Source organism: Prinia subflava, chromosome 2 (genome assembly GCF_021018805.1).
Source record: "Prinia subflava isolate CZ2003 ecotype Zambia chromosome 2, Cam_Psub_1.2, whole genome shotgun sequence".
In the NCBI taxonomy this organism is placed as follows: domain Eukaryota; kingdom Metazoa; phylum Chordata; class Aves; order Passeriformes; family Cisticolidae; genus Prinia; species Prinia subflava.
In genome coordinates, this window is record NC_086248.1 from 106,135,962 (window position 1) to 106,161,785 (window position 25,824).

Below are 25,824 nucleotides of genomic sequence, written 5' to 3' on the forward strand. Positions count from 1 at the left end.
AGAATCTTCTGTTCCGTGTTAATCAGGCAAGGAGGTGGCACCTTCTGTAGCTTCTTAGGGCTGCCCGTGAGCTCCCTGTCTGATGAGGGAGATACCAAAGCCACCAGCCAAAGTTGTGCACAAATCCATGATTCCCCGTGTCCCTCCTCTGGCCCATTTGCATTTCAGGACAACTGCTGCTCATTCATCTGTGAATTTGTTTACCATCCTTCAACTTTCATTCAAGCTTAGGATGAAAGCAGCTGCTGTTCTGTACATAATAATAAGGAACTTAAAATATTTATTCCTAGACATTTTGAGAGTCTTTCTCATCATTCAGGCTGAAATTTTACCCTGAAGTAGAGTAGGTTCTGACAGGTTGTTTGAAGGGACAAGGTCTTTAGTCCTAGATGGACTTGAGGGAAGAGAAGGGAAGGGATAGAGACAGACAGACAGACAGAAGCAGATGGATTCTCCCTTTCTCATCCCTATATTTCTGTGCACCAGCCTAGTGTCTGACTATTTCTATAATATTCCTGGTTATGTGGGAATCCAAGGTCCAAGCGATGGCCATGCTTGGTTGAGATCAGTTGCTTGCCCTTGGGTTTCCACCTCTTCCAGGCAAATGCCCTGTTTTGAGGGAAGAGGAGCTCCTTGTGGCCTCCAAAATTCACAGCACAACTAATGCTGAATGCTCAGAAATCCTCCTAGCTGAAGTTCCCTAGCTAAAGCGATTTATATTAACTTCCCTTCTGCTCTAACCATGAGAGGATCAAAGCCCTGGGAGCAGAGAGCTGTCACTACACAGGCTAGGAATTCTGTATTCCCACCTCAGATTTCGATTCAATTTGGGGATCGTGTGGAATTCCTCTGAGGCCAAGTGGATTTGGATGTCAAACCCAGAAAACAATTTTCCTGTTTCATGTGATGTGGGTGTGTCACAATCCCTCTGGCCTTGCCCCTCCATTACCTGACCAGGCTGGGCTCCATCTCAGTTCCTCTTCCACTGGACTTGAGCTCAGCCTCAGTTCTGGTGAGGAATACCAAGTCCAGCCAATGCTTCTGCCTTTCAGGTTCCATCTTTCAGTAGCTCTGCTAGTGGATATTAAAATCTACTTACTGCCAATAAAGCACTAATGATCTGTGCTTCAAGGGTATCTTCGATGCGATGATCTCAAAGCAAATCAATTCAGAGTTATCCCACACCCGTGCTTTGGAGGGAAACATTGAATGCATGGAGAAATAAATCCTAACTTCACTGGCAAACTGTGCCAGAATGGATGGTGCCTTATTCTGAGGGCCCAGAGCCTGGCACTGATGGAGGTGTGAGACATCCAAACTAAAACTATGGCATCTTCAGCAAACCACCTTTGTTGCCCTGGTGAGTCCAAGTCAAACACTTCATTTGAAAGTTCCCTTATAGAAAAGAGACCCTAAGCAAACTTTTCCTGAAATTTGTCCCAGAACAAAGTCAGCTCCATTTGCAGGCTGCGAGCAGCAGGCTCCATGTGCAGTAATGCAAAGCTGACACAAATCAGAAGGTGTTTGCAGCACTCAGCTGCAATTGAGGTAAAGGAAAGGGCTGTGCATTACTCACTTATTTTTGGCAGGATCTCATGGTTTATCAGGCCATGTACAGCCCCTGCATACAGGGGTCCCTCTGCGGGAAGCTGTGGCTGCTCCCACCAGCAGGCAGAGGTGGAAATCCAGCCTGGAGGCACCGCCCTGCCCCAGCCCAGTGCTGGGGGCTTGGCCCATAGGTCTTGGGGAGAAGAAAGGTTACAGGCAACTTTGGCTCTGGGGTGTCCCCGTGGCTGTGGGTTTTGGCTGAGGAGGCACTTGAGCCATTTCTGATTAGGTTGAGGGCTCTTGTCCTGTCCCGAGTCCCTCAGTGGTTGTATGCACAGGGACAGATGGCCAAAGAAGGGTGACAGGCAGGGCTGGGAATATGTAAGGTCAGCACCTGACTTCTGGTGCAGTACATGTAAACTCTGCAGGGTTACACAAGAAAACCCTTCCCTCCCATGTCCTGTCCATGTCCACTGGTGGCAGTGGGACTTACACCTTGAAGTATATTTGGAAGTATTTAAATGCACAACTGTGACAGATGAAGGGGAAATGGCTTCTCTCTGACTGGCTCAGGTGAGGAATATTTTCTGCAAACTGCCGTAAGATGTGATGCTTTATGGTTCACACCTCCTTGAACATGTGTCTCTTTCTAAGGGATGGATTTCTCCCACCTTGTCTGATTTTCTTGCAGTGCAAGTGATGGAAAAAGTAGGCAGCTCAATGGAAATAGTGCCTACAGCTGAGCAGATTCCCCCGTTTGTCCAGTTGGGCAAACATCTGCATGTGACCAAAGGCTTCTGCATTAATCTCACCCCCTTGCAGTTTGGGTTATCCTTTCATGTGAGTCATAGTTTGTATCAATACAAAGAGAAGCTTTAAACTGCCTCAAGTGAGGTATTTTTCCAGTACTTTAGCACTAATTAATCATTAAAGTGCCAAGATCAAAGAGTGGGGAACTACAATGTTGGTATGTTCTTATGATCACATTGCGGCCAGTTCCTCTCATAAATCCTGGTATTTTGTGAGTTTCAAATCAAATCTCCCATGGAGAATGATTTGGCAACAAGATGGTGGGCTGCTTCTCTTTGCACCTTTCAGAAGTGAGGGGAGCTTTGATTCCATGAGGAATGCAGGGTCAGCCCACAACACAAAGACCAACCATTATTTTGGACATCTTGGCAATGTGCAAGCCAGTGATTTAGGCATGGATATTAAACCCCAATCTTATGGAGTGAGAGTCCCTGTCCTGAAGAGCTGGTAGCTCGGTCAGGGAAGCAGTGAAATGGTGGGAGCTTGGAGCCTGTTCCAGAGGTAAGGGTGTAAACCTCACTGTGAGCCAGCAAGACTTACTATTGCAGTGCTAAAGTTACTTGTGAAAGTGAAGCTTTTAAAATAATGCCGCTGCTTTTGAGAAAAGTGTAGCCTAAGGCCGTGACTTCAGCGAAGCATGAACCTCAGTGCTCAGTGGCTGTTGTCTCCTCTCTGGGCCAGCCCTGGCACCTGGGGGTGCTCCAACTGCAGAGGCGTGGGCACGGCAGAGGCTGTGCCTCGGCTTGCTCTGATCCCTGCACCTTCCCAGAGCCAGCGCGGGGTCTGCCTCCTGCAGTGGCCACAGGGCTCACCTTCCCTCTCTGGTGGGGGTAGCTGGTGTGAAATCTGCAGCACCCACATGCTTGGGATGTGGGGAAAACTGGCTCTTGTGCCCATGGCTTATTAAAGATGGAAGAGGAGCACAGGGAGTGGTGCAAACAGGTCCTGCTGCTGCTGGTGCCCAGCCGTGCATGGAGCACCCGAGTCTGGCTGCTCTGAAGGAAAGGCAGAGGGTTGTTTTGCTTTTGTGGGGACTGAGCAGACCAAAAGGCTTGGTGTTTGTGTCTGGAGCAGGAGAGACTGGGGAGCAGCAAGCCAGAGGTGAGGCTGGGATAGAAGGAGGGGCAGGGCAGGACAAGCACAAGCCAGAGGCACAAGTAACAAAGCATCTGTAATATGAATGGCCAGTAATAGCTGTCCTAGAAGCAGGCAGAACGGAGCAATAGCATTTCTGAAATGACTTTTTTTTTCCATAGTATGGGATGTTTGCAAAGGCCACTATTCCTCCTTAAAAAAAAAAAAAAAAGAAAAAGAAAAAAAAAAAAAGAAAAAAAAAATCCTCTTTTTGCTCCCTTTCGTTCTTTCTCTTGTGGGATGCCTGGGACTTGACAGAGTGGGCTCTGGTCCAACATTTGTTCTGACCTAGATTTTAATCTCTGTTTTTTTCCCCTTACCTTCTGCTTAGCTGGCTACTACGTCTAGGAGAAGTGGATATAATCTATAAAACATTTGTGTTTCCCAATCGTTTCAATTTCTATTTTCAGGAGATACTCAGGACTGCAACGAAGTTTTAAACTGCAGTGACCATAAAAGTTTCGGGCTGCCAGGGCCACCTAAATAAATATAATTGTCAAGGGATGTGCAGAGCTTTATTTTGCAACCACTGGTTGTGGCAGATCAAAAGCAAAGACAAAAGGAGGGGACAAACACCCAGGGAACACTGGTACCTGTCAGTGATGCAGGGCAGGTTTGGGAAGAGCAAAGGTGCTGTGCAAAGTCAGACGTGGAGAGGCCTGATAACCTGTGCAGCTTATTGAAAAAAAAAATTTGGTGGGAGGAGTGTTTGTCCAGTGGGAAGGTGGAAACACTGCTTTTCATGGGAAAGGCAGAGCAGGCCATTCCCTGCTGGGGGTTAGAACCACCTGGTTGTCACATCTTTGTGCTGCCAAGGAGCACAACCTTCCCCAGCAAGGAGGTGAAGGCTGGGAGAGCTGAGCTTTCCCAAGGCATGGAGCTGTGTGCTGCTGGCTCGGCTGGCCCTTCTGCAGCCGGCAGGCCCATGGGGACAGGTGCTGGGGAGGATTTCCCAGCGTGTGCCACGCTCGTGGCAGCACTGAGCACACCAGCCCCTGCACTTGGGGGGTTTCTCTCTCTCCCTCCCCTCCAAACCCACCGAGCCACCTGTGTGCACACCCCACATTCTGCGGTGACTCCTTGAAGAGGACGGGGTGATGGTGCAGCCCCACCGCCCCTCTCCTTTAGGTGTGCACCACCCAGCCTAACTCATCCGCTAATCCTGTTTGATGAGCCAGAAAGAATGTTTCAAGAATGTTTCATCCCTCGGTAATTTTGTTAACCTCTCCTGGCAACAACAAAAAAAAAGGGCAGGTAATGAAGTTGTTTGAAAGGGTGTAAAACCTAGAGAGCGTTAGGGAAGGGTTTGGAGGCAGACACAGGACTTCTCCACATGGCTGCTTACTTCATCTGGGACGTGGAAAAAAACCCAAAGAACCTTGTGGGATACTAATTCAGCCCTTGGTTTCTTTCTTGTATCAATTCCACTAACTGTGCCTTAAATTTGAGCCAGATGCACGATGGTTTTATGATGTGGGGAAGTCTGGGCTGGATCTAACAGAGGCTCTGCTAATGGGGCTGTTCCTTTGTGGAGCTTGGGATGCTCCAGCTATTCCCGGTGTCTCTGTGGGAATGCCTTCAGCAGGAGTGAATGGTTGGGGTACCAGGTGGATGAGGTGACAGGGCCTCTGTCAGTGTGGCGAGAGGAGCAGAACACTGTCTGACACACCGGGTTTTGCAGGGCACTTCCCTGTTTTGGGCAGAAAGTGTCAGGTTCTGTTCAGGTTCACTCCTGATCAGCTGTGTGCTGCTGCAGGAACCACTGCAGGGCTGCGTCCTGCAGGGCACATCCTGCTCCTTTTGCAAAAGGACAAAACAGGCACAGAGGGATTGTGCTTATCCCAGGGTTTCATTCCCTCCCACAGCAGTGCTCAGAGGCAGCACAGCTCACGAGTCCAGTGCAGCTCTCAGGACTATCTTCCAATCAAAACACAATCATGAGACTGTCCTGTTCCTTTCTGATCATGTCACATCCCAAAAGCTTTGTGGAGGATCAACCAAATCTCCTGTGTTTTCATTTGCTAAGCTCAGTCAAGTGATACAAAGCCCAGAGTGCTCTTTCTGCCAATCTGAATTTGCAGTGATTAAATTGCACTCTTGTGAGGGTTAATTTTCATGGACAGATATGAATAATCATCAATTAATATGCTTAAGAATCATAAGGAATATTTGGTAGTCTTTACAGCTACTTAGCTAACTGAAATTGGCATAATTCTTTTGATTTTAGGCTTTGTAATTCAGTGTTGTCTCTTTTTTTGTTCTTCCCTAATAATCTCATTCCTGTCTTTGCATCTTTTCTCCTCTTTACCCAGCATTTTTTTCTCAGCTCAAATTGTTTTATACATCACCTGTTCTTAAATCTGCCAGCTGATACAGAGAGTGAGAATGCTGAGATGACTAAAAACAAGGACCCTGTGTATTTGTTTGTAGATATAATTTAAAACCTAAATTCAAAAATACTCTCCTAGGGCAGTGAGTTTGTCACAGTATAAAACTTCCTACCCTCGTTGCTACTGTGCAGGAATTTGGGGCTGTGAGTGAGCAAAGTCACCTCAACACCAGACTGTTGAGCTTCATGTACTTTATGTAATAAATAAATGCATAATTTATTTATTATGTATTTAAAAGGCAAATTATTGGGGTTTGTACACGACTAAATTGCACTACAGCTAGTGCAATGCAGGGTGGCAAATTGGGATGCAACAGTTTATGTATCGGGGACAAACCATTCCAGTGAAACACAGACTTTGCCCATTTTTCCTGTGCTTTTGATAAATGCAAGTAACTTGAAAAGTTCTCGATATAAAACAAAACCACAGCAATTTTACTAAATTTACTAAAAATTAAGGGAAATACAGTCAAATAGCCTCAAAGAGTAGCATAAACCAGTAACTGGTGACTCAGGACTGAATTAAATTCCAAGTGAGACACAAGATCTCCTCTTTATTAGACAAATACATTTCTGCCTAGGATTCATCCAGGGAAAAAGTTCTTTTACTGCAGAAACATTTTAAAATACAACTTACCTCCAATTTTTATCTGTCTTGAGGCCCTGTTAGCTGAGCAGCCGTGGTGATGATGAACTCCAATGTGCTCACAGGGGCATCAGCCATCGCTGTGTTCATGTGCCTGCGGCGCTGCCAGGAGAGATCACTACCCACAGCTCATTCCTTCTTCCCAATGGCTTGGTCCTTGAATCCCTCAAGGAGGCCACCAGTAACCTCTCCCTGAGAGGCTGATTCCCTTTGGGATGTGATTTTACCAGCAGGGTCTCACCTGAAGCCCTGCCCACAGAGACCTCTGCTGAGGCAGGTGGGAGATGCTTCCTGGCTGCTTTCCAAAGCCTGGCATAAGAAGATGTGGAGAGGGTGTATTATCATTTCCCTGGCCACTGCAGGTGCAAAGAACTCAGTATCAATATTTTTTCTGGAGCCAAATTGCTCTCACACTGCCTCTGATGTTTATTCAGTTGAGGAGAATTACCCAGCTCTTGGGCTGTGCAAGTCACTGGGTAAGAATTCCCAGACAGGGTATTTTTCTTCCTTTTATTTTATTCCCTTTTGAAACATGTGTCTAGACAAGTGACAAGCAAACATCAAATGGTTTGGCTGCATAGTTGAACCATACCTGAATATTTCCTCCCTCAGTCCAGCCACCTGAATGGATTTGACCTGCCCCAGTTCCTGGAAATTGGGCCGAGAGCCTCAGGAGAACAGCCTGTCTTGGGAGCTTTTCATCTCCTCCTGGTGTCAGGGAGTTCAAAGACCTTGAAGCCATAGAGCTTTTGCAAATACTTTGCTCTTTGGATTTCAGATTCTGTTGCAAACCAAGAAACAACCAGGAAACACAAAATGGTAAAAAAAAAAATTAAACACATGTATATTACTGGCCAACCCTCCAAACCTTAACATTACAGAAAGCTGTTCTTAGTTCAAATTAAAAATACAGTTTGATGACAGGAGAAGTGTTTGAATCCCCTTTTAAGCTGATTTAGACTTGGAGCTCACTGCCCGTTGCAGGCTGCCCTGGTGCCCGTGGCACAGAGCACTGCAGACATTGCATATTCCCATGGAATGGGCCATGCGGGACATTTCACTGGAAAAGCTCATGGTCGTGGTCACAGGCCCTTCGCTGAGCTGGGCAGATGCAGTTGAACAAATTATTTGATTCCAGTAGGATTTCACATGGAATCCACAGACTGTGGCAGGGCTGATGGCAACATTTGCAGTACTAGATCGATACCTTCCTGCTCTAAAATAATGACAGAGCCAGGACAATTTACTAGAAACAGTTAATTAAGGGTGAGTGAAGGCAGTCAGGAGTCTGTTAGATTGTCTGTCCATCCGTTTGGTTACTTATCTGTCCAACCAGTGCTGCAGCTGCTCCTACCCTCTGGGCAGTGGATAACCAAGTGTTTTGGGAGAGTCTGTCCCACTTATACTACGTCATAATTTTAAAAATTATTTTGGATGTGGGTTTTATTTTAGGAAGTCCTCCTGGGAACATGCTCCTCCTCAGATGGGGCACTTCCCTCAGGTTTGTTCTGACGTGGAGGTAGGAAGGGGGAGAGGTCTGGCTCAAAGGCAGAGCTTTTGTGTGGCTCTGGTCTCTCCAGCACACACTGGCTCGGTGCTGACACACAGCAAATACCTGAGCTGAGCCAAAGCACCTAACTCAGGGCGGGAGCAGAGGTTCACTGCCATAAATTAGGTAGGAATAGGGAAAACCACTGATTGCTGCCATCCAGCAGTTCATTCCTGTTCTTATTCTCCTGTTAGCAATCTATAAAAGAACTATTACAAGACCTGACTCCTCTCTCCAGAGCCAATAACATCCCCTGTGCCAGGTGGAGCAATAATTCAAAATAGAGCAGACCTAGGAGAGAGTTAAAATGGGGTTAGGAAGAAAATTCCAGAGCTCCAGCTCCATTGCACCTGGTTCCTTACTGCTAAAGGCTGAGTAAGGAGAAACTCAATATTGCTGCTCTGCAGCAACACTGGAAGATTGTAATTTCCATTCCATTCAAATTTTAACATGAAAAAAAGTATTTATTTGGCTTGATAAATTCCACACGTCCTTTCCACCTGTTTCCATTTTAATGCAAAAATAGAAACTCTTTAGTTCATATCTTGTTTCCAAGTTGGCAGAGGTCCCTGGGTCGCTGGGTACTGCTACAACCTAGAGTATGATGTAGCTCTGTGTCTCTGCCTGAGGAATGAAAGAAGAACTCTTCAGGCAAAGGGGTGCTGTGGTGCCAGACTGGAAACAGATGCCATAGATGGGCTTAGGCTGGAATTAGAGCCAGGTTCCCAGCTACTGTTTGGAAGGGACATCAGAAAATCTGTTTAAAATCTGTTTATAAAAAAAGATTTCATGAAAATTGTGTTTCTGCCTAAGAAATAAATCTTAGCCCAAAAGAATACAAGTAACCACAAAGACCCTCCTAAGAAACCTGTTCTTCGTTCAGGGTTACGGATCCAAGGGGAGCCACTGAGCCACTGCCCAAGCCTGAGGGGCTGCTTCACGTACAGCTTGTCAACATGGAGAAAGGCTCTTTTCTAAACTGTGGGTGATGTCAAGAATAAAAGACTTTAGTGAATAATCCTGAATTAAGGAGCAAGCATTTAAACAAAGAGGCACTGTGGAATTTACAGACAAATGCATGAATTGGTCTGTTGTAAAATGGATGGCATTTTACTCAAGGGTGCAGTAGACACTTCCAGCCTTTCAAATTTCCACCAAGTGTTAGAGGCTAAGTGCTAAAGAAGATAAAAAAGAGAGATGCTAATCAGTGATGGGATTGGATCTGTCCTGAGAGTTTTGATAGGTTCAGGCTGGACATCAGGAGGAATTTTTTCAGTGGCAAGGCCAGTAAACATTGCAATGAGCTGCCCAGGGATGTGGTGGTGTCAGTGTCCTTAGAGCTATTCAAGAAATGACTGAATGTGGCACTCAGTGCCACTCTCTAGTTGACAAGGTGGTGATCAAGGCTGGCTCAATGATCTCAGAGGTCTTTTTGAACCTCAGTGACTCTGCCATAGGAAGTGTGATAATTGATGCATTCTCCCATCTCCAGCACACCTGGACTGGCTTCAGGGCTGAGATCACTGTCCTGCAGCTGGTGAAAGGCACAGCAGCAGAACAGGAACATTCAGCTGGACAGTCTGGAGGTCCCTGCACCTCCATCCCTTCCCACCCAGACACGTTAGACCTCCCTTTCTGTGCACAGAAATAACAGCTCCCAGCATGGCAGGGTGCTGATGTCACATGTGCAGATTCTATTGCAGTGCAGGAACACTGATTGCTTTTATGCTTTGCAGTCAAGGAGAAGAAGGGAAAAAAAAAGTAAAAAAGAATTCGTTCTGCCTCAGCTCTTTGGCAGAAGAGCAATAATTTCAGTGCACACCCCCACCAATGCTCTGCTGGGTTACAGCAGTGGTGTTGCCTGCAATGAAACACCACAGCTGTGCTCTGCTCCGCCTGAGACGGGAATGAAATGTTCTCTCCTCCTCTTCTGTTTGCAACATGGGCAACGGGATTTTGGATTACATTACCTGAGTGGTCAACATCCAAATTATTTGTCCAGATGTAGTGCAGCAGGGCAAAGAATCCCACCCAGAAAACCTGTGCTGCTACTTCAAATACATATCTGAGTATTTCCATGCTTGCAGCTCTCCTGTGTAGGTGTCTAGTGATTCCCACTGATTATATAACTGTACGTTTTATTTTGCTCTTAAAAAGAAAAAAAAAAAAAGATTCAACACATTTTTGTGACATGTTAGATCAGCTGATCAGCTAAAATAACACATATAATAATCCTGCCCTGATTGAATTTAATGCCACCGTTCCCTGACTCAGGATTAGGCCCCAGTGAGGAAAAGTGGAAGTGTGTGGAAGTGGTTGGGACTGCACTGGGGACACACTGATCTCATTTAGTACAGAAATAATATTTTTCCATGACCTGGATGTACACAGACGGTCCAGTCCTGCACAGCAGATGAAAAGCTGCTGCTGAACTAAGAGGAAAATCAGGCTGGCGATTTGGGATTGCAGTTGAGATCACTACAGCAAGATCAGTGTGGTTGGAAATATGCAGATATTGCAGTTTTTCTTTGGAAAAAGTTGTGGTCCAAACACAGCGTTCAACTCACAGCAAGATCTGTACAATTGCTGCAGTTAATCTCAGCTCCCCTTCCACTGGGGCTCTCTGCAAGCACCAGGGTCATGTCTGGGATGCAGTTCTGCAGTGGCTTACCTGCATGTCCAGCAAACAGGTTCTCCAGGTGCAAGGTGGTGCACGGAGCAACACCCGGAGGGGTAACACTCAGAAACTCCTGATAACTCCATGCGCACCACAACAGCGCCAGGCAGACTTGAGTCACAGTGCTCAGAGATGCTTCCCAAACACACAGCTTTCAAGGATGAGGCACAAGTTGAGCCTCAGGTGAAGTTTATCACAAGTTTGGCCCTTCCTGCCACACCCTGCGACAGCCGACTGACGGGGAGGTGAGAACGACACGGGGTAACAGAGCAGAGGTGACGTTTTGTGACACAAGGAAATGGCCTGGCAATGCTAACTGCCCTGTGGGGTTTCACACTGCCATGAGGGCTAAGCCTCTAGGAGAACTGGATCTGTACCACGGTACAGCAAAGGGAAAAACCTCTTCAGCCAGAGTGTGCAAGCAGGGCAGTTTCAGGTGAGGTGAGAATTCCACAACACAAGGGCAGCTGAGAGCAGCAATGGGTGTTTTCCAGGCACACCAAGCCAAGCCCACGTCTCAGCTCTCCTGCAACAGGGCATTCAGGACAGATTCTGTGGGTTTGGTTGGTGAACTTTAGGAATTCAGTGCCAAAGGTGTGCAGTTCACCTGTAAACTGAATTGATTCGGTATCTGGCAATAAAAGGCACCGTTGTAGCTGAGTCTTTCTTACCAACCTTTGTTCCATGGTCTGCATGACCAACAGGGACAGACTGCAAGTCATTAAAAATAATAAACCGACGAATGACATATCCCTGCCTGGGGAATGAAATCCTTGACACACCAGATGGGCCTTCTTATCACCGATTTCTTCTGCTTACCCACTCAATATTGATAACATGCTCAAAGGAGTTCAGAGAGTCGTGCCAATAAACACAAATGCCTAAAAACTGTCTGCAACAAGGCTTTGTGATAAGAGATGAGAACTAAAGTTCTTTCCTGCAGTTTTATGGAGTTAAAAGCTGTCTCTTTGGAGGATGGGTATCAATCTCTGAATTCACAGTCACTGGAGGTCACCTGTGGGTCCCCTCAAGGCCTTGGCTGGTGTCTGCCACACATTTTTGTGTGAGAGAGGTTTCCTGCATTACTTAGAACTAAGTTGATGAAATACTAATTTGACAGTGTTCAGACATATTCATAAATAGTCTGGTAAAAAGGAAGAACAGAGAGAAGAGAAATTCTGCAGGTGATGCAAATCTGGCCACAAAGCAGTGCTGGAAGGGTTAGTGATCCCGAGAGGCTGGGCAGTGAAATGACTGATGCAGGGCAGTGTCGACAGAGGCAGAGCACGTGCAGAGCATTCGCCCTCCCTGTACTTCCACACAGATGAGCCCTAAAAACAGCACTGAGCAAAGAGAGCTGGGAGGCCTCTGCAAATATCATTTAAAGTCCATCAGAAGAGACAACAATCCCGTTAGGAATGAGCTGGCAAAGAGGCAGGACAAATCAGAAGACACCGTTACAGCACTCCTCGGTGAAACTGCATCTCCACGGTAGTGTGTTTTCTGGCCATGGAACTCCAGAAGAGCTGGGCTGAACTGGAAAGCACAGGAAGGAGAGCATTCAGCATGAGGAGAGATGGGCAACAGCTTCCACAAAGATGGAAAAATAGGGTGGAAGGGAGTGACAGAAGCAGGTTCAGCAAAAGTCTGTCAGATCATGACTGACACAGAAAAAAGCAAATAGGAACTGGCTGTTCAGTGGTTCTCCTAAGAATTAGAGGGACTTGGTGGCACTGTCACACAAGAAGGTTTAAACCAACAGAAGGAAGTACTTTTTCATACAAAGCATAATTAAATTGTGGAACTCGTTGCCACAGGATGTTGCGGAGGCCAAAAGTTATAAATGGCTTGAAAAAGGGATCAAAAACATTTGAGGAGGATAGATCCATGGGTGGCTGTTAAAACACACTGGTCTGAAGGCAGCCTCTGCTTTGGGAAGTCCATAAACCACGGATTGCCTGGAGCAAGGAGGGTACAGCAGGGGAGGGATGGATTCTGCATTGCCTGCATCACCTCCCAGCTGTGCTGGGAGATGGGATACTGGGAGGTGGGATACTGGCCCATGTGGCCTTTTGCTGTGACACTGGTCAGGCCCCAGCTCTGCTGTCTCTTCTTACCTTGATTAAAAAAAAAAACAACAAAAGCAACAAAAACACGACCTAAAACAGAAGAGGGGGAAGAGGCAGCCCCAGCCCTCCACACACAGTTAGTAGGCAGCCTGGTAGTTGTTTTATTTTCTTTAGAGTGGACTTTGTGTTGGAAGTGGCAGGAAGCCATGAACCACAAAAATAAAATAATTCTAACCCTAGTGCTAAGTAAGGAAAACAAAGATGGCTCAGCAATTAGCAGCATTATATATGTTAGTACTAAGTAACAACAGATGTCAGGACTTGAGCCCTTTGCATTCCTCGCAATCCTTTGGAAACCAAAGCCTTTTGACGTCGCTATACATTATTGCAGTTATTTTGGGGCTGGGAGAACAGCAAAGGCGCTTTGAAAGCTGCAATATGTAGGTTGCTAGGACTGGTTGGGTCTTACCTGCATCTCCCTCCCCATCCTGTGTCCCTCTGCTGCCTTCCCAGGCCGGTGTGTGCTGTAAACACTGCTCTGCAAAGACATGCGCTGGCCATGAGTCATTAGCAAGCATGCGAAGCTAATTGGCAAAATACTCATAAAAGATTTTGAAGGTGGGTTAATTACAATTCATTACACTGTAAACTGTCCCCAGGCTATTGTTAAAAAATGCAGGAGTTTCAAGGTCCAGTATTTTATGATTCATTTTGCCATGCAGTGAAAAACAGACTCTATATCAAACTACATTCATTATAGTTAAGACCACAAAATCTTTATTGGTTTTCCCAACATTCCCTCCTTGTTATATGCATTCATATGGACTGCACATTTCAAGCAATTGGCAAGAAGGCATGAAATCAAATTTATTATATTTTCTTACCTTCTACTTGGTGCAACCTTAAAAACTGCCTGTTCTGGTTGCTTTACCTCTTACCAACTCAACTTGAGGTGATAGGATGGGACAACGAAAACAGAGCAATGACTGGGAACAACTTTTCCCACTGGTGATTTAATGTGATGAACCTGGATCCTGCATGTGCACACAGGAATTTCAACTCCAAAAGGATGCTGCAAATGACACAGAAATAGTTTCTTCTCCTAATACAATAGATAATTTTTAAAAAATTCAGAATAGACACATTTTTACCAGTCACTGGTATTTCCAGATGGAGGCTCTTGTAGCTAAGCCCAGGATGCACCTTCAGAGAGACAAAGGTACCACTTTACTCACACGAGTGATACTGCCCACATGCTCTGCTGAACCTTTGTCTCCTCAGAGCCAAATTCTCCAGCTTATAAAAGAAGATAACAGAGCCTTTGACTGTCTCTGCTGACGCCAGGACTGTCAAATACTAGTGAGTAACTTGGTGTAATTCTCAATACTGCTGTGTTGAGAAAAATTTAATAGAGGACCCAGCTGTGACCCCTGTGGGAGCAAAGCCAAGTGCTGCTCATCACTGCCACCTTTGTGCCCTTCTCTGGGGTGCTCCTTGTCCCCTTGTGCTGGCTGGCACTTGGGCTCTCCTTTGAGGCTTAAATGGTGCCATTCAGCCAGGCTTTGCTGAGCTCTGCTTCTGCAATTCCAGGGGACTCTCCAGGCCGGGCCTGCCTGTGTGTGACTGCACCCAGTCTGCTCTGCAGGTACAAATCTGTCCCTCTGAGAGTCCTGTGGGCATTCCTGGCTCAGCCGAGCTAATTTGGGGGTTAGCACATAAACATATCATTATTGCAAAGTGAATGATGGAGGTAGCCAGGGACTACGGCTCTCCCCTGTGAAAAATGTTGATGACATGGAGGGATTTGGTTCTTTCAGTTAATATTTTACTTTTTGACTTCTTTGAGGTGATGGGGAGAGGGGGGATACTGAAGAAATCTCTCACTCAGGCAATCATTTAATTGCTGGTCTTCGTTTTTTCTTGTTGAAACCTCTAAATCTTTCAATGAAACTGAACATTTTTGGAGGCAAAGCTTTTCATTCAATTGAAAAATGCCTTCTCCATTACAAAAGAATATTAATAGCAAAAACCAACCCAAACCCTTCCAGCTTGAAATTGGCCACATGGGAATATGAGTTTGTTCTGGTAAGACTCCCGTAATGGATTTATTGCAGCGTGCAATGTTTTTGTTTGCATTAACGCAGTGCGAAGTGATAAATATCCTGGGCTGGTTCTTTTGTCTGAGGTTTCTCTGGGAAACTGAATTTTCTTAAATGACAGTGTCAGAACTGCCATGTTTATTAGGACCAGGGCTCTGGTTCCCAGCAGAGATGTGCAGAGAGGAGAGAAAATTGACCTGAGCACTTTCGATCCTTGCCCTGGGTGTTTTGCCAGGCCCCACATCTGCTCCGTCACCCTGGGGCTGATCCCTCCTGAATGGTGCCACTGGAAGCTGCAACATTGGGAACGGAGCTCGAGGGGTCACCTGTGCCGCAGGATTTACAGCGGGGGCATTTCCTACCGGAGATACACCACATGGATGTGCATCTTGCCTCCCCTCCTGAAATGGTCTGGTGGGGACCAAGAACTGGGCAAACCCCAGAAGGTTTTCCCATCGCAGCAGCCAGAGCTCAGCTGGGTTTTCAAAGCCGGTGGGCGTTGGGAGCAAAGAACTTGGAAATCAGAGTTCAGTGACATTTATGGGTACTCTGACTAATCTCTGTGCCTGGGACATAACAACTATATCCAAAAACATTAGTAAGTATTTTTTGCCTTGTTTTGTTTTGGTAAGAGTTATAGATGTTCCTGTTGCCATCTCACCTGGAAGCAGCACATGGAACAACTCCGGGAGTTTCACTTCATGACATTTAGCAATGTCAGTGCTGTCACCGGACAGAGGGACCCGTGACTGAAATGGAAACAAAGGAGGAACAAATGAGTGATCAAACTTCCAAACTCTCCCAGATATTTGTTTCTAGTGGTGGAGATATTTTGCAAGTGGCAGGTGTCAGTATCAAGAACTGAATTCTTCATTCTCCCTTTGGTCTCATTATAAATGTGGTATTTGTTTTTAAACTAGGCTGACCTTTTTCATCACTCTTCTTCAGGGTCATTCCTCTGTAAGGCTCACAGAGGCTGAATTTAGGCAGGACCTTTTAGCCACAATATAATTTATAGCATATAATATATAATATGTGAAGCTCAAAAATTTAAGAGGGTCCATTAAGAATATTGTGCAGAAATTGGGATTTTTGCCATTGGCTTGATTGGCTCCAAAATTATACCCTTGCTGCTCCTTGGAAGTCATCTTTGATTTGGAAATCATCTTGACAAGTGCTGTGATCCATTGCTCTCCAAGGAGATTCCTGCTACTTCATTGTTTCAGTGAGACTGTAAATAAGAGAAGAGCTTTACTCATCCAGTGCTCCTCCGGTCCCAGTTCAACCCAGAGTACTCAGGAATGGGCAACAGCAAAATGTTAATCAAATTCCTTTGAATCTCAAAACAAATGTTGAGTAGAGCTTCTCCAAGGCTGCAGAAAACTCTCCATGGAAAACTGACAACATTTCTATTTAACATATTATCTCAACATTTGGCATCTGTGAATCAACTGGTGAAGTGTTCAGGAAAAGAAAATTTTTTTAGATATTAAGAATATATAGCTATGTGAGTTTATACACATAAAATGTAAACATCCTTCTACCTCAAACAGACATACCACCTATATGAGGTTTTTCCTTGCCAGCTGTGTGTGTGATATTTATATACAGCAAGAGGAAAGTTTTCAGCCAGCTCCAGCTGGGAGGCAGTCACCTTCAAGGCAGAGTTGTTTTTTGCTTGTTTGTTTAACAAAGTCCTTTTTGGCAAATGGGCTCTCCTCACCAGGAGCTGGACACCCCAAAATCTGCTCTGGGATGTTTTGCCTTTGGGATTGGCCATCCGTGTTGGTGCTTCCAGTCACCGCCATCACTTAAGGTCTCTGGACTTTTCCATGCAGTTGTTTAGGGAGAGAGCTGGGCCCCCCTGGCCATCTGGGGCACAAATGCCATTGACCTCAGCAAACCTGGATTTCACTCCCAATCCCTGGAAGATTTTTATAAATATGCAAATTGTCCATATCCCTTAATTGAAGCCCACTCCTTTTAAAGCACTGTCCATAGTATTAATCTCCAGCTGTTTCAATCTCTGCTGTCATCCCAGGCCCAGTGGAAGGACCCCCTCCTCTGCTTCCATTGGAATTCATCCAGGTTGGTGGAAGTACCTCACTGAAGGTCCCTCACATAAAGTGCTTCCTCCAGTGAATTCACTTAAAGATAAGACATCTCACAATTGGCTTTTCTAACCTTACAAAGAGAAAAGTCTGGCTCAGAGCTGCTGCTTTTTTCTCTAGCAGAGAGAGCTGCTCAGAGATGTGCAGCACTTCCCCTGAGCGAGCCAAACCCTGTGACTCAGCAGGGAAAGGTGTCAGAAATGGTTGCACACACAAGGCACTGCTGCCCAGCTGTGTGTGACAGCACAGCCACCACCTTTGGAGCCAGCAGCTTGCCAGCAGAGATGCCACCTTTGTCATCTCTGACAATCTTGATGGGATCACTGCCATGAAGGCACCTGGAGCCCTTCAGTGGATTCAGGTGCCCTGTGTGACCCTTCCCACTGAGCAGACAGAGCAGCAACACTGGATTTGCACACCGTGTTTGTCATGATGCGCACCTCCAGGCAGGGCACTCTTACAGCATTTCTGTACAGTGTCCGATAGAAGGCCCCTGCCTCAGCTCAGCCAGTGCTACATGGAGACAAACAGCAGTGCTTGGCAGGCTGCAGATCTCCAGCTAGAAATCTAACACCAAATAGTTCTCATTCTCTCCTGCTCTTGGCACTTGGCCTTATTCAGGATGATTTTGTTTTGGTTTGTTTTTGTAAAGAAGGTACAAGACCAGATCCTGAGGGGCCTCTATCTCCGATTCCCATTATGGTTTACATTTCACTCACTGGCAGACTGTCTCAGAAGTGTCCCAGGGTTTCCTCTTCAGATTTTAAACCAGCAGAAAGCAAGACAGCATGACCTCTCTCTGGTCCTGGAGCTGCAGCTGTAATCAGAAGCTTTATGATGAAGTTCAGCTGGAAGAGCAAAGGAGAGGAGAAAAAAAAAACAAAACGCAAACCAAAAGAATGCCATCAAAGTCTTTCAAAGTCAGAAATTCATTTTACCTTTGTCAATGGCTGTGGTTTTCAAGGATAAAGATCAAAGTGCTGACCGTGGGCAGAGCTCTGACGAATGCCAAGCTCAGCCTGGGGAAGCCTGGCATTAGTGCCACAGTTAGACTGTGTCTAGACGAGCACGGGGTGCTCGTGCCAGCTCTGGCAAACTTGGTACCCGAGCGCTTGCATCAGCGCTGAAGCACAAGGAGGGAGGCATCCAACCTGCACAGGGGAGAGAGCAATCAGACTCCAGCAGAGTGCAACTGGACAAAGGAAGTTTAGGGGGAAAAAAAAAAGGGATAACCAACCAAAAAAAAACCCTAGAAAAACAACCCATAAAAACCCATGGGAAAGACAGCTGAGAGGCACCCCATCTTCCAGGTTTTTGCATTGTGATTAATGTACACAGAAAGCTTAGATAACTGGGGGAAAGTAATGCCAAATTTTTATCAATACAGATGAGCTGGCTTCATATTCCCCCAGCCCTTTCATGTGGAAATGAGACTGCATTTGATGGGGCCAAGCCCATGTTTGAAATAGCTCAGCTGGGATGTGCTTGTGGTGAGGGTTCAGGTGCCTCTGCAGAGAATCCTACAGCAGGACCCTTCCTGGGAACAGAGAGTGCCTCCAGCTTCCTGCCTTTTTCTCTTCCTCCTGGGGAGGACAGAAAGCTCTCGCTCCATGGGATAAACTCACACCAAGCCTGACGGACTGTGCATGGGACAAGGTGGGCCCTGGCCTGCAGGGTCCTCACGTTCCTGCACATTCCCTTGCACAGACCCTTAAAGATACCTGGCTGCCATGTGCCCAAGGAGGAGGTGGGTAAGTGGGGCAGGACACACTCACAGGTTCAGCAGCTCAGGTTCGTACACGTGGGGCCCTGCACGTGCTTGCTCTGGGGCTGCAGGCTGGGACACAGGAGAGAGGAGCGATGGCATCGACCCCTGCATGTGCCACACACAGGCCAGGCACAGTGATGAGCTCTCGAATCACTGTGTGCTGCTGGACAGCCCCACCACCAGAGCATCTCAAAGCTCCCCAGGGCCTTTAAAATAAACATTTCTCCTCACAGTTACTTTGGCTTCCACCAGCCACAACAAGTTCAAAAGAAACTGCAGATTGATGTGGGCAAACATGATCTCCAATGGATGAAGACAGAACAGAGGAAATACTTTCATAAAGCAGCTGGTTTCAGCTGTGTTTCACACCAGGGAATGTGCTGCCCATTGTCAGGAAGATGGTGTAGGACTTGCTGGAAACAATGAGTTCAGAGACCACTCACTGGTGTTCTCAGTGCTGCTCCTGACTCACCTGCATGGCCTCGGGTGAGTTACTCGCAGATTTGTGCCTTAGTTTACCCATTGGTAGTGGCAGAGATAGTAACAGTCTCACAGAGTGGTGAGAGAATTAGTTAATTAATATTTGGAAAACAGTTTGTGCCTTGACGTCTTTGTGCCTTTGCTTACCCATCAGTAACATCAGAGATAATAACTGTCTCATGGGGAGGTACAAGGATTAATTAATTATTTGAAAAGCAGTTTGAGATTCTTGGATGAAAGGTCCTATGTGAGTAAAACATATCATTAAAAACATCTCCTGGTCCTCTCTGAAGTTAAAATAAAGCTGTAGCTTCTTAGTCATTCTAATAATTAAACCATAAATACTGTTTATTTTAATCTTCCCTTAAAAAATAATCTAATCTAGGCACTGATACCAGCCAAATAATGAAAAATGTTTCAATTTCAATTTGAAACCCATCAATTTAAAGAGCTTGATTCTTAATTGCTTTTTGATGTCTATCAGTGGAAAGTGAGAGCAGTTGTATTTGCTGATGCTGGGGCAGCTTGGAGGACGCCCACAGCTCCTCTGCCTGCACACTCTCCTGGGCACAGCCACACAGGGTTTCTCACACTCTCCTATTTGCCTTGCTAACCATCAGGGAGGTGCAGAACAGCCCATCTTACCGGCACCGGCCAAAGGCAGCTTTCCCCAAAACTGCGGTGCACCGAAGCAGGGCTGCAGCAGCAGCTTCTCCTCCCAGGAATGGTGGCAAGGGGACAACTGGACCAGGAAAAGGCACCATCAGCCCTTGATCCACTCAGCCCTTTGCACCTTGGGCAGCTCACGCTGCTTGTCTCTCCTCAGACTCAGCACTGAGTGGGTCCTGCACAGGTCCCCAGGGAGAGACCCCGCAGCAGTGCTGACCAACACTGCACAGGAGCAGCAGCAGAAGGGATGGGGTCTATATTTAAAATCATCTTTTATTATAGAGGCACATGCTAGATGTGAAATGCCTTCTGGGGACTTACTGTAAATTGGGGCATAAAATACATGCATTTGACCCATGTTTCTCTCTTTGTCTCTGCTTTTTGTGCATGTTTTTGTTGTACAAAGTACAAAGATGAAGCAGAGGCTTGCAGGATCAAGTTTTTAATTGAAAGGAGCCTCTTTTAAGGTGTAACTACTGCTGGGAACCTGCTGTGCTGGTCACCCCAACCACCACCCCACAGAGCCTTCCCCAAGCTCAGAGGGCCTTGTCTCACCTTTTCCATGGCCTCCCACTCCTCTCTGCCCATAGGAGATTTTGCAGCCATCACCAGTAGCCTGTGTGGGAATGTGGGGAGGAGGAAAGGATGTAATTGCCTTCCTGAGCCCCAGTGCTTTCATTAGTTAAATGTCCTCCCATCTTTCCATGCTAGTCCAGCTTCTACTGAATTTTCATCAGGCCAGAAGAGGCCTTCAGGGCCATTTGGAAGCAAGCATCAGATAAAAGCGATTGTCATCCTCCTTATGCGGCAGGCAGGGAAGCAGACACTGGCAGACTGGTCACACAGGAAGGAGAGAGAGGAGGGACCCGGTGACTCAGAGCTTTTGACTCCCAGCTGTCAGCTTGAGACGCTGCTCCAGCCAAGCATAAAAGCACATGGTTATCTCTCAACTCATGAATAATCCCATTGATTTAAGCCATAAACTCCAGCATCCAGGCCTTCACCGTCTGACTACGCTCACCAAGAGTGGATAAACAGGAGTACAGCTCTGCATATTCCTCTTGACTAGAGGAATGGCAGCAAATAGTAGTTTCCCTGGTTCAGGTTGCTAAGCGAATCGGTCGTGGGGATGAAGAAGTGGCTTGGTCCTCAGGATAAGGAGTCCCTCAGGGGTGATGGATGTCTCTCCACGCTGGACATGAGTGAGCTCAGAACCTCCATCACAATCGTGTTGGATTTTTGTGTGTATGCTGCTGCTTGATGACATTAACCTCAGTGATGATTCCCCAGGCACGATGGCAAGGTGATGTGATCCCAGTTCCCAGGCTTTGCTGGAGGTGAAAGGGGCATTTGCACACAGGACGATACCCAGTGTCTTCTCCCAGCCGGGGTTACTGAGTTCTTCATCCCTGTGCTCACACACAGTTGGGAAATGTCCTAGTTGCAAAGGAATCTCACTCACAATCAGAGATGTCTTTCAAAATTCAAAAACCCAGTCTAGGGTGCAGTTCAGTCCCCCATGCTCCTACAGGCTTTGCCTTTCTAGCACAGGGCTGAGAGATCAAGGGGAACAAGAAGGAAGCTCTGTTCCTGTTGCTGATGGGAGAGTGAGTGAAACAACCTAAATTTATGGTGGTGTTGCTACCAGATGGTTGAGCATTGTTCCCTTCTATTATGCAAAGTAACAGTTTCACAGACAAAGTAGAGAGGACCAGAGATACCAGAGCTTTTGGGAAACACATCCCACAGCTGACTGAAAAGGGTGTTTTACCTTTATCTGTTGACACAGGATTTCAGCTGGATGTCGGCTGTTCAGCCCTTCCCCAGAGGGGAAAGGGGTCTACTCTGAGAAAGACTCTGAACCCAATGAAAATGGGGTCATTCTGTTAGCAATTTGAAGAGCAGGGTCTTGCAGACTGGGACAGGAGCTGGTGGTTTAAATAAAATATTCAATAAACCTGGGCAAAGCCCATTTTGCTTCTGTTTATGAGGAGCTTTCAGTTTGGTCCTTTGCAGCCTTGTGATCTCTCATCTGGAGATGTGTGAGCTGAATGGACCAATCCCTATTGCCTAATATGTCCAAATATTCTTCCTGGTCTGCATCCATCTGCTGCCTCATGTCATCATGGCATGTTGACATGCAAACAGAAGGTGTGAATGGAAATCTACTTCTGCTGGCTTTAGCTCATGACAGCTCAGATATAGGTGCAATGCTCCCCCGGACACTGTGTGAGGCTCAGCGTGTGCTGAAGCAGTGCTGGAACACTTTTCTGGGGCTGAGGCTTCCAGGGGGGCTCCAAGATATAAAAATGGGCCAGGCTTCCCTTATGGCTTCACAATAACTGAAATTCAACTGATTCAAGCTCAGTTAGGAAGGGAGGCCCTTGTCCTCACACAGAGCTGTGGGGTCTCAGCTCTCAGCTGGTTTCTGAACCAGCTCCCTCGGAGACAAACTCTTTCAGAATCAGGGGCCAATACTGGATCAAATTCATCCACTTGCATTTGGGTGCAGATTCCTCTAGCACAGATGTTGGAATTTGTGATCTGCATTTAATTTCCCCCTCTTTTGTTTCCTCCCCTAGGAACACAAGAGGAAACAAACCCAGGAAAGGACAGAAAGGATGAAGGAGCCCCACTTGTGCCTGGCTGCTGGGGACTTGGCAATCTGACTCCTGCTTCCAGCCCTTCCTTCAGATTTCTGCCTGACCTCAGGTAAACTGCACCACAACTTCCCCATTGCTTAGAAATAGTTAAGTACACTGCTCATTCCATAGCATTTACAAACCAACAGGTAGGAAGCATCACCTTGGAGCCAAGCATCTGTAAAATTGCTTGCTAAGGTATGTGTTCCCAAATTCAAGGCATGGAAAACCCAAGAGTTTCATAACAAAATGTGGAAAACCCCCTACAAATATTCCAACACTCCCTTTCAGGCCACACCTCGAAAGCAAGTGATACTCTAATGGCCAAATTCTCCTCTGGCAGGGGGCCAGGCCAGAGCACCCTTTGCCCAGTCTCAGCCCATGCAAAATCCCTGTGGGGAGAGGCTGGCACTGCCCAGACACTCCATGGCACTGTCCCTTTGCTCATGGCAGCAATACCAGCTCACGGTTAGCGTCTCGGTGTCTGGCCAAAGCGCATGGCAGACGCTGTCTGAACCTGGGACCTGGGAAAACGGGGATAACATCAGGAAACAACAAAAACATCTTACGTACCTACTGCTCCCATCCCGTCCCATCCTGCTCCGGGAGATGCCTCCTTGCCGTGGACTGAGTCAGCGCCTGGCCTTACGGTCCCTCAGCTCCCCACGGAGCTGCTGCCTGCTCCAGGCTTGGGGCTCTCGGCGTGTGGCATCCCGGGAGCTGTGTCCCACCTGCTGCTACAGGCAGCCCTGGGAGCAGTGGCCTGGCTATTTGCACCCAGTTTGGGCTGGTGTGGCCCCCTGTGTGTGAGTGCAGCTCCCCCGAGGGTCTGCGGGTCAGGATGGAGCAACAGCCCCTACCCAGGAGTATTCGCTGGCTCCTTTGAAAAAGCTCCCCAGATGTTAATGGGATCTTTGGTTACCACAAAGTATCTGCCTGGATCTGGGCTTTGATTCCCCACTCTGTAGCTCCATTCCAGGCTGGCTGGGGCAGTGCCTTTCCCTCAGAGACCACAACTGACAGTTCTCCTCTCAGGGAGAGGGAGGAATGGGGCAGTGGCTGCATTTTGAGCGTGGGGAGAGGGAAAGGCTGTTTGAGGCCATGGGGCAGCTGCAGGGCTGGTGAGGATGATCAGCAATCACCTTTTTCCTTCTCTGGGTGGGATGGTGAGGTGGATGTCTCACCTGTGCCAGCTGTAACAAACATGGGGGGGCTGAGCTCCAGCAGTGGATGTGTCACCTCCCCCACCTGCTCCACTGGCGAGAATGGCTTCATTCTGCAAAATAAGCACAGAGAGAGAAGCTGAAATTGCCAAGTGGGAATTCAGTTTGTATTAACTCTGAGAGCTGGCCAGAGAAGGAGAAAACATCCATCTCAGGAGGGTGTTCAAAGATTTGGACACTTGGCATCACATTTTGGTATGTTCAAACATGATCTGTCAACTCCCATCAAGGGAAACAAGAGGAAGAACAAACAACTCAGCCTGCTGAAGTCAGGGCTGCCATGGTTAGAAAGTTCATGAAGCACATGGCTAAAAATAGGTTAGTCTGAACCCATGATGTGAACACAACTCCACACTCCATTACTGAATATTGTGGGGTTCCTTCCTCTCTTGTTGTGCTAAATATTAGGAAGTGAAATGCAAAAACAGCTCTTAAAAGTAATAACAACCTTCCTACCAAAATTAAAGCTCAGCTGTGCAACTTCCACATTCCTCAGCCATGTATTTGTGTTTGAGAAAATTCATGGTAAAATTTTACTTACCTGAGCTTTGGGTGTCTCCATTATTAGTAGGCCACAAACGAATTGAGTGGATGATGCAAAAATGAGTGCCAATAAAATATTTACACCAATTCTTCATCCTGTGTGAAACTTCTTTTATATACATGCATATACATAACACTATAAATAATGGGAATTATGCTCATATTTTGTACTAGGGATGTAAACACTGGTCCCAACAGCAGTGGCAAATGAACCACTCACATTTTCTGATTGCATAATTTGCCTAGAGGATGGATACATAATTACACTATAATTAAGTATAATAAACAGAGAAAATGATTTGAGAAGGAAAAATTATCACAGCCTCAACCACATCAGCCAGAAGCTCTCTTCTAATTAAGTTATTTTATTAAACAAAATGTTTTTAAGGTGGGTCTGCTTTGAAATTGTACATTATAGCTCATGTAACGCATTTACTTTATAAGTAAAACACAGCTTGTGTACGGACAGATGGCACCTGATAGGACTCATGAAACACAGAGCCACTGGGTCCAGCCCAGCCAGGTGCTGAGTCCCTCACAGCCCCGGTACAGGGAGCAGACCCTGAGTGCTGCTCTGGGAAATTGCAGCCTTTCATGAGCGCTCACAACAGGCTCCTGGTATGTTACTTGTTTGTTTGGGTTTCATTCTGATTTAAGGGAGAGATGAGAGCACCAAGTAATTCTGATGCTGTCACCCTGTAATGATACAGTGGAGGCAGAGGACAAGAAAAGAGGCAGCTCAAGCTGGCCCAGATAACTGATGGTGTTTGGAGTTGAGTCCTGAAGCACTATTCCCTCTCAAAAGCTTTACCCCCACCGGTGGGGCTCAGCACTTGATGAGAGGAGAAGATGAAGGTGGCTTTAATGTTGCTGTGGCAGACGAAATCCAAATCACTGGATCCCGAACTAGAGGACTCAGGAGGATCCCCTAATCTGCTCCTGCACATGGCAAAGGCCACCACACACCTGCAGCTCATTCCTCTTCCAACTACAGCTTGTTTTCTCAAACACTTGCCCCCAGCCTCTCAGGGACCACAGGAGCCTTGGGGCGTTACTCTGCAGGAAGTACTGCTCCTGTTCCCCACCACCACAAAAATTAACAAATGTTCAGCTTCAAGTTTCAGCCAGAAGATGTCTGGATACATCTGCCTCATTTCCCTTCCTCTTGTAAGTACTTGGAGATTGTGATCAAGCCTCTCTTCAAGCCTCTCTCCTGTAAGTTCACTGCCAGCTGATACTGATCTCTGCTGGTTTCCTGGCTCTTCAAGGCTCCTCCAGCCTTGCAATGTTCTTTGGGAAGATCTCTGTGTATCAGCAACCTGATTTCTTAGCTATTCTTAACTATTAGTGAGTAAACCTTTCTTTAAGGTTTACTTGCAATCATTTAGGTTTTCTATCATTGTCGTTGTAAGAAACAGTGTAACTTCAGTAGCATGTTGGTACCTGCTCGGGATGTGATTCAAGAAT

The 25,824-nt window shown here is 46.6% G+C and overlaps 1 protein-coding gene across 1 annotated transcript in view; it reads left to right on the top strand.

Moving 5' to 3' along the window:
* BMP2 (bone morphogenetic protein 2) overlaps positions 1 to 24,433 on the top strand; it is a 68,968-nt gene extending 44,535 nt beyond the window's left edge. The window contains exon 5 of the mRNA XM_063391470.1: positions 22,532 to 24,433. Coding sequence (XP_063247540.1) covers positions 22,532 to 22,574 — 43 coding nt within the window. The 3' untranslated portion in view covers positions 22,575 to 24,433. The remainder of the gene's footprint in view (positions 1 to 22,531) is intronic.
* The last annotated feature ends 1,391 nt before the right edge of the window (positions 24,434 to 25,824 follow it).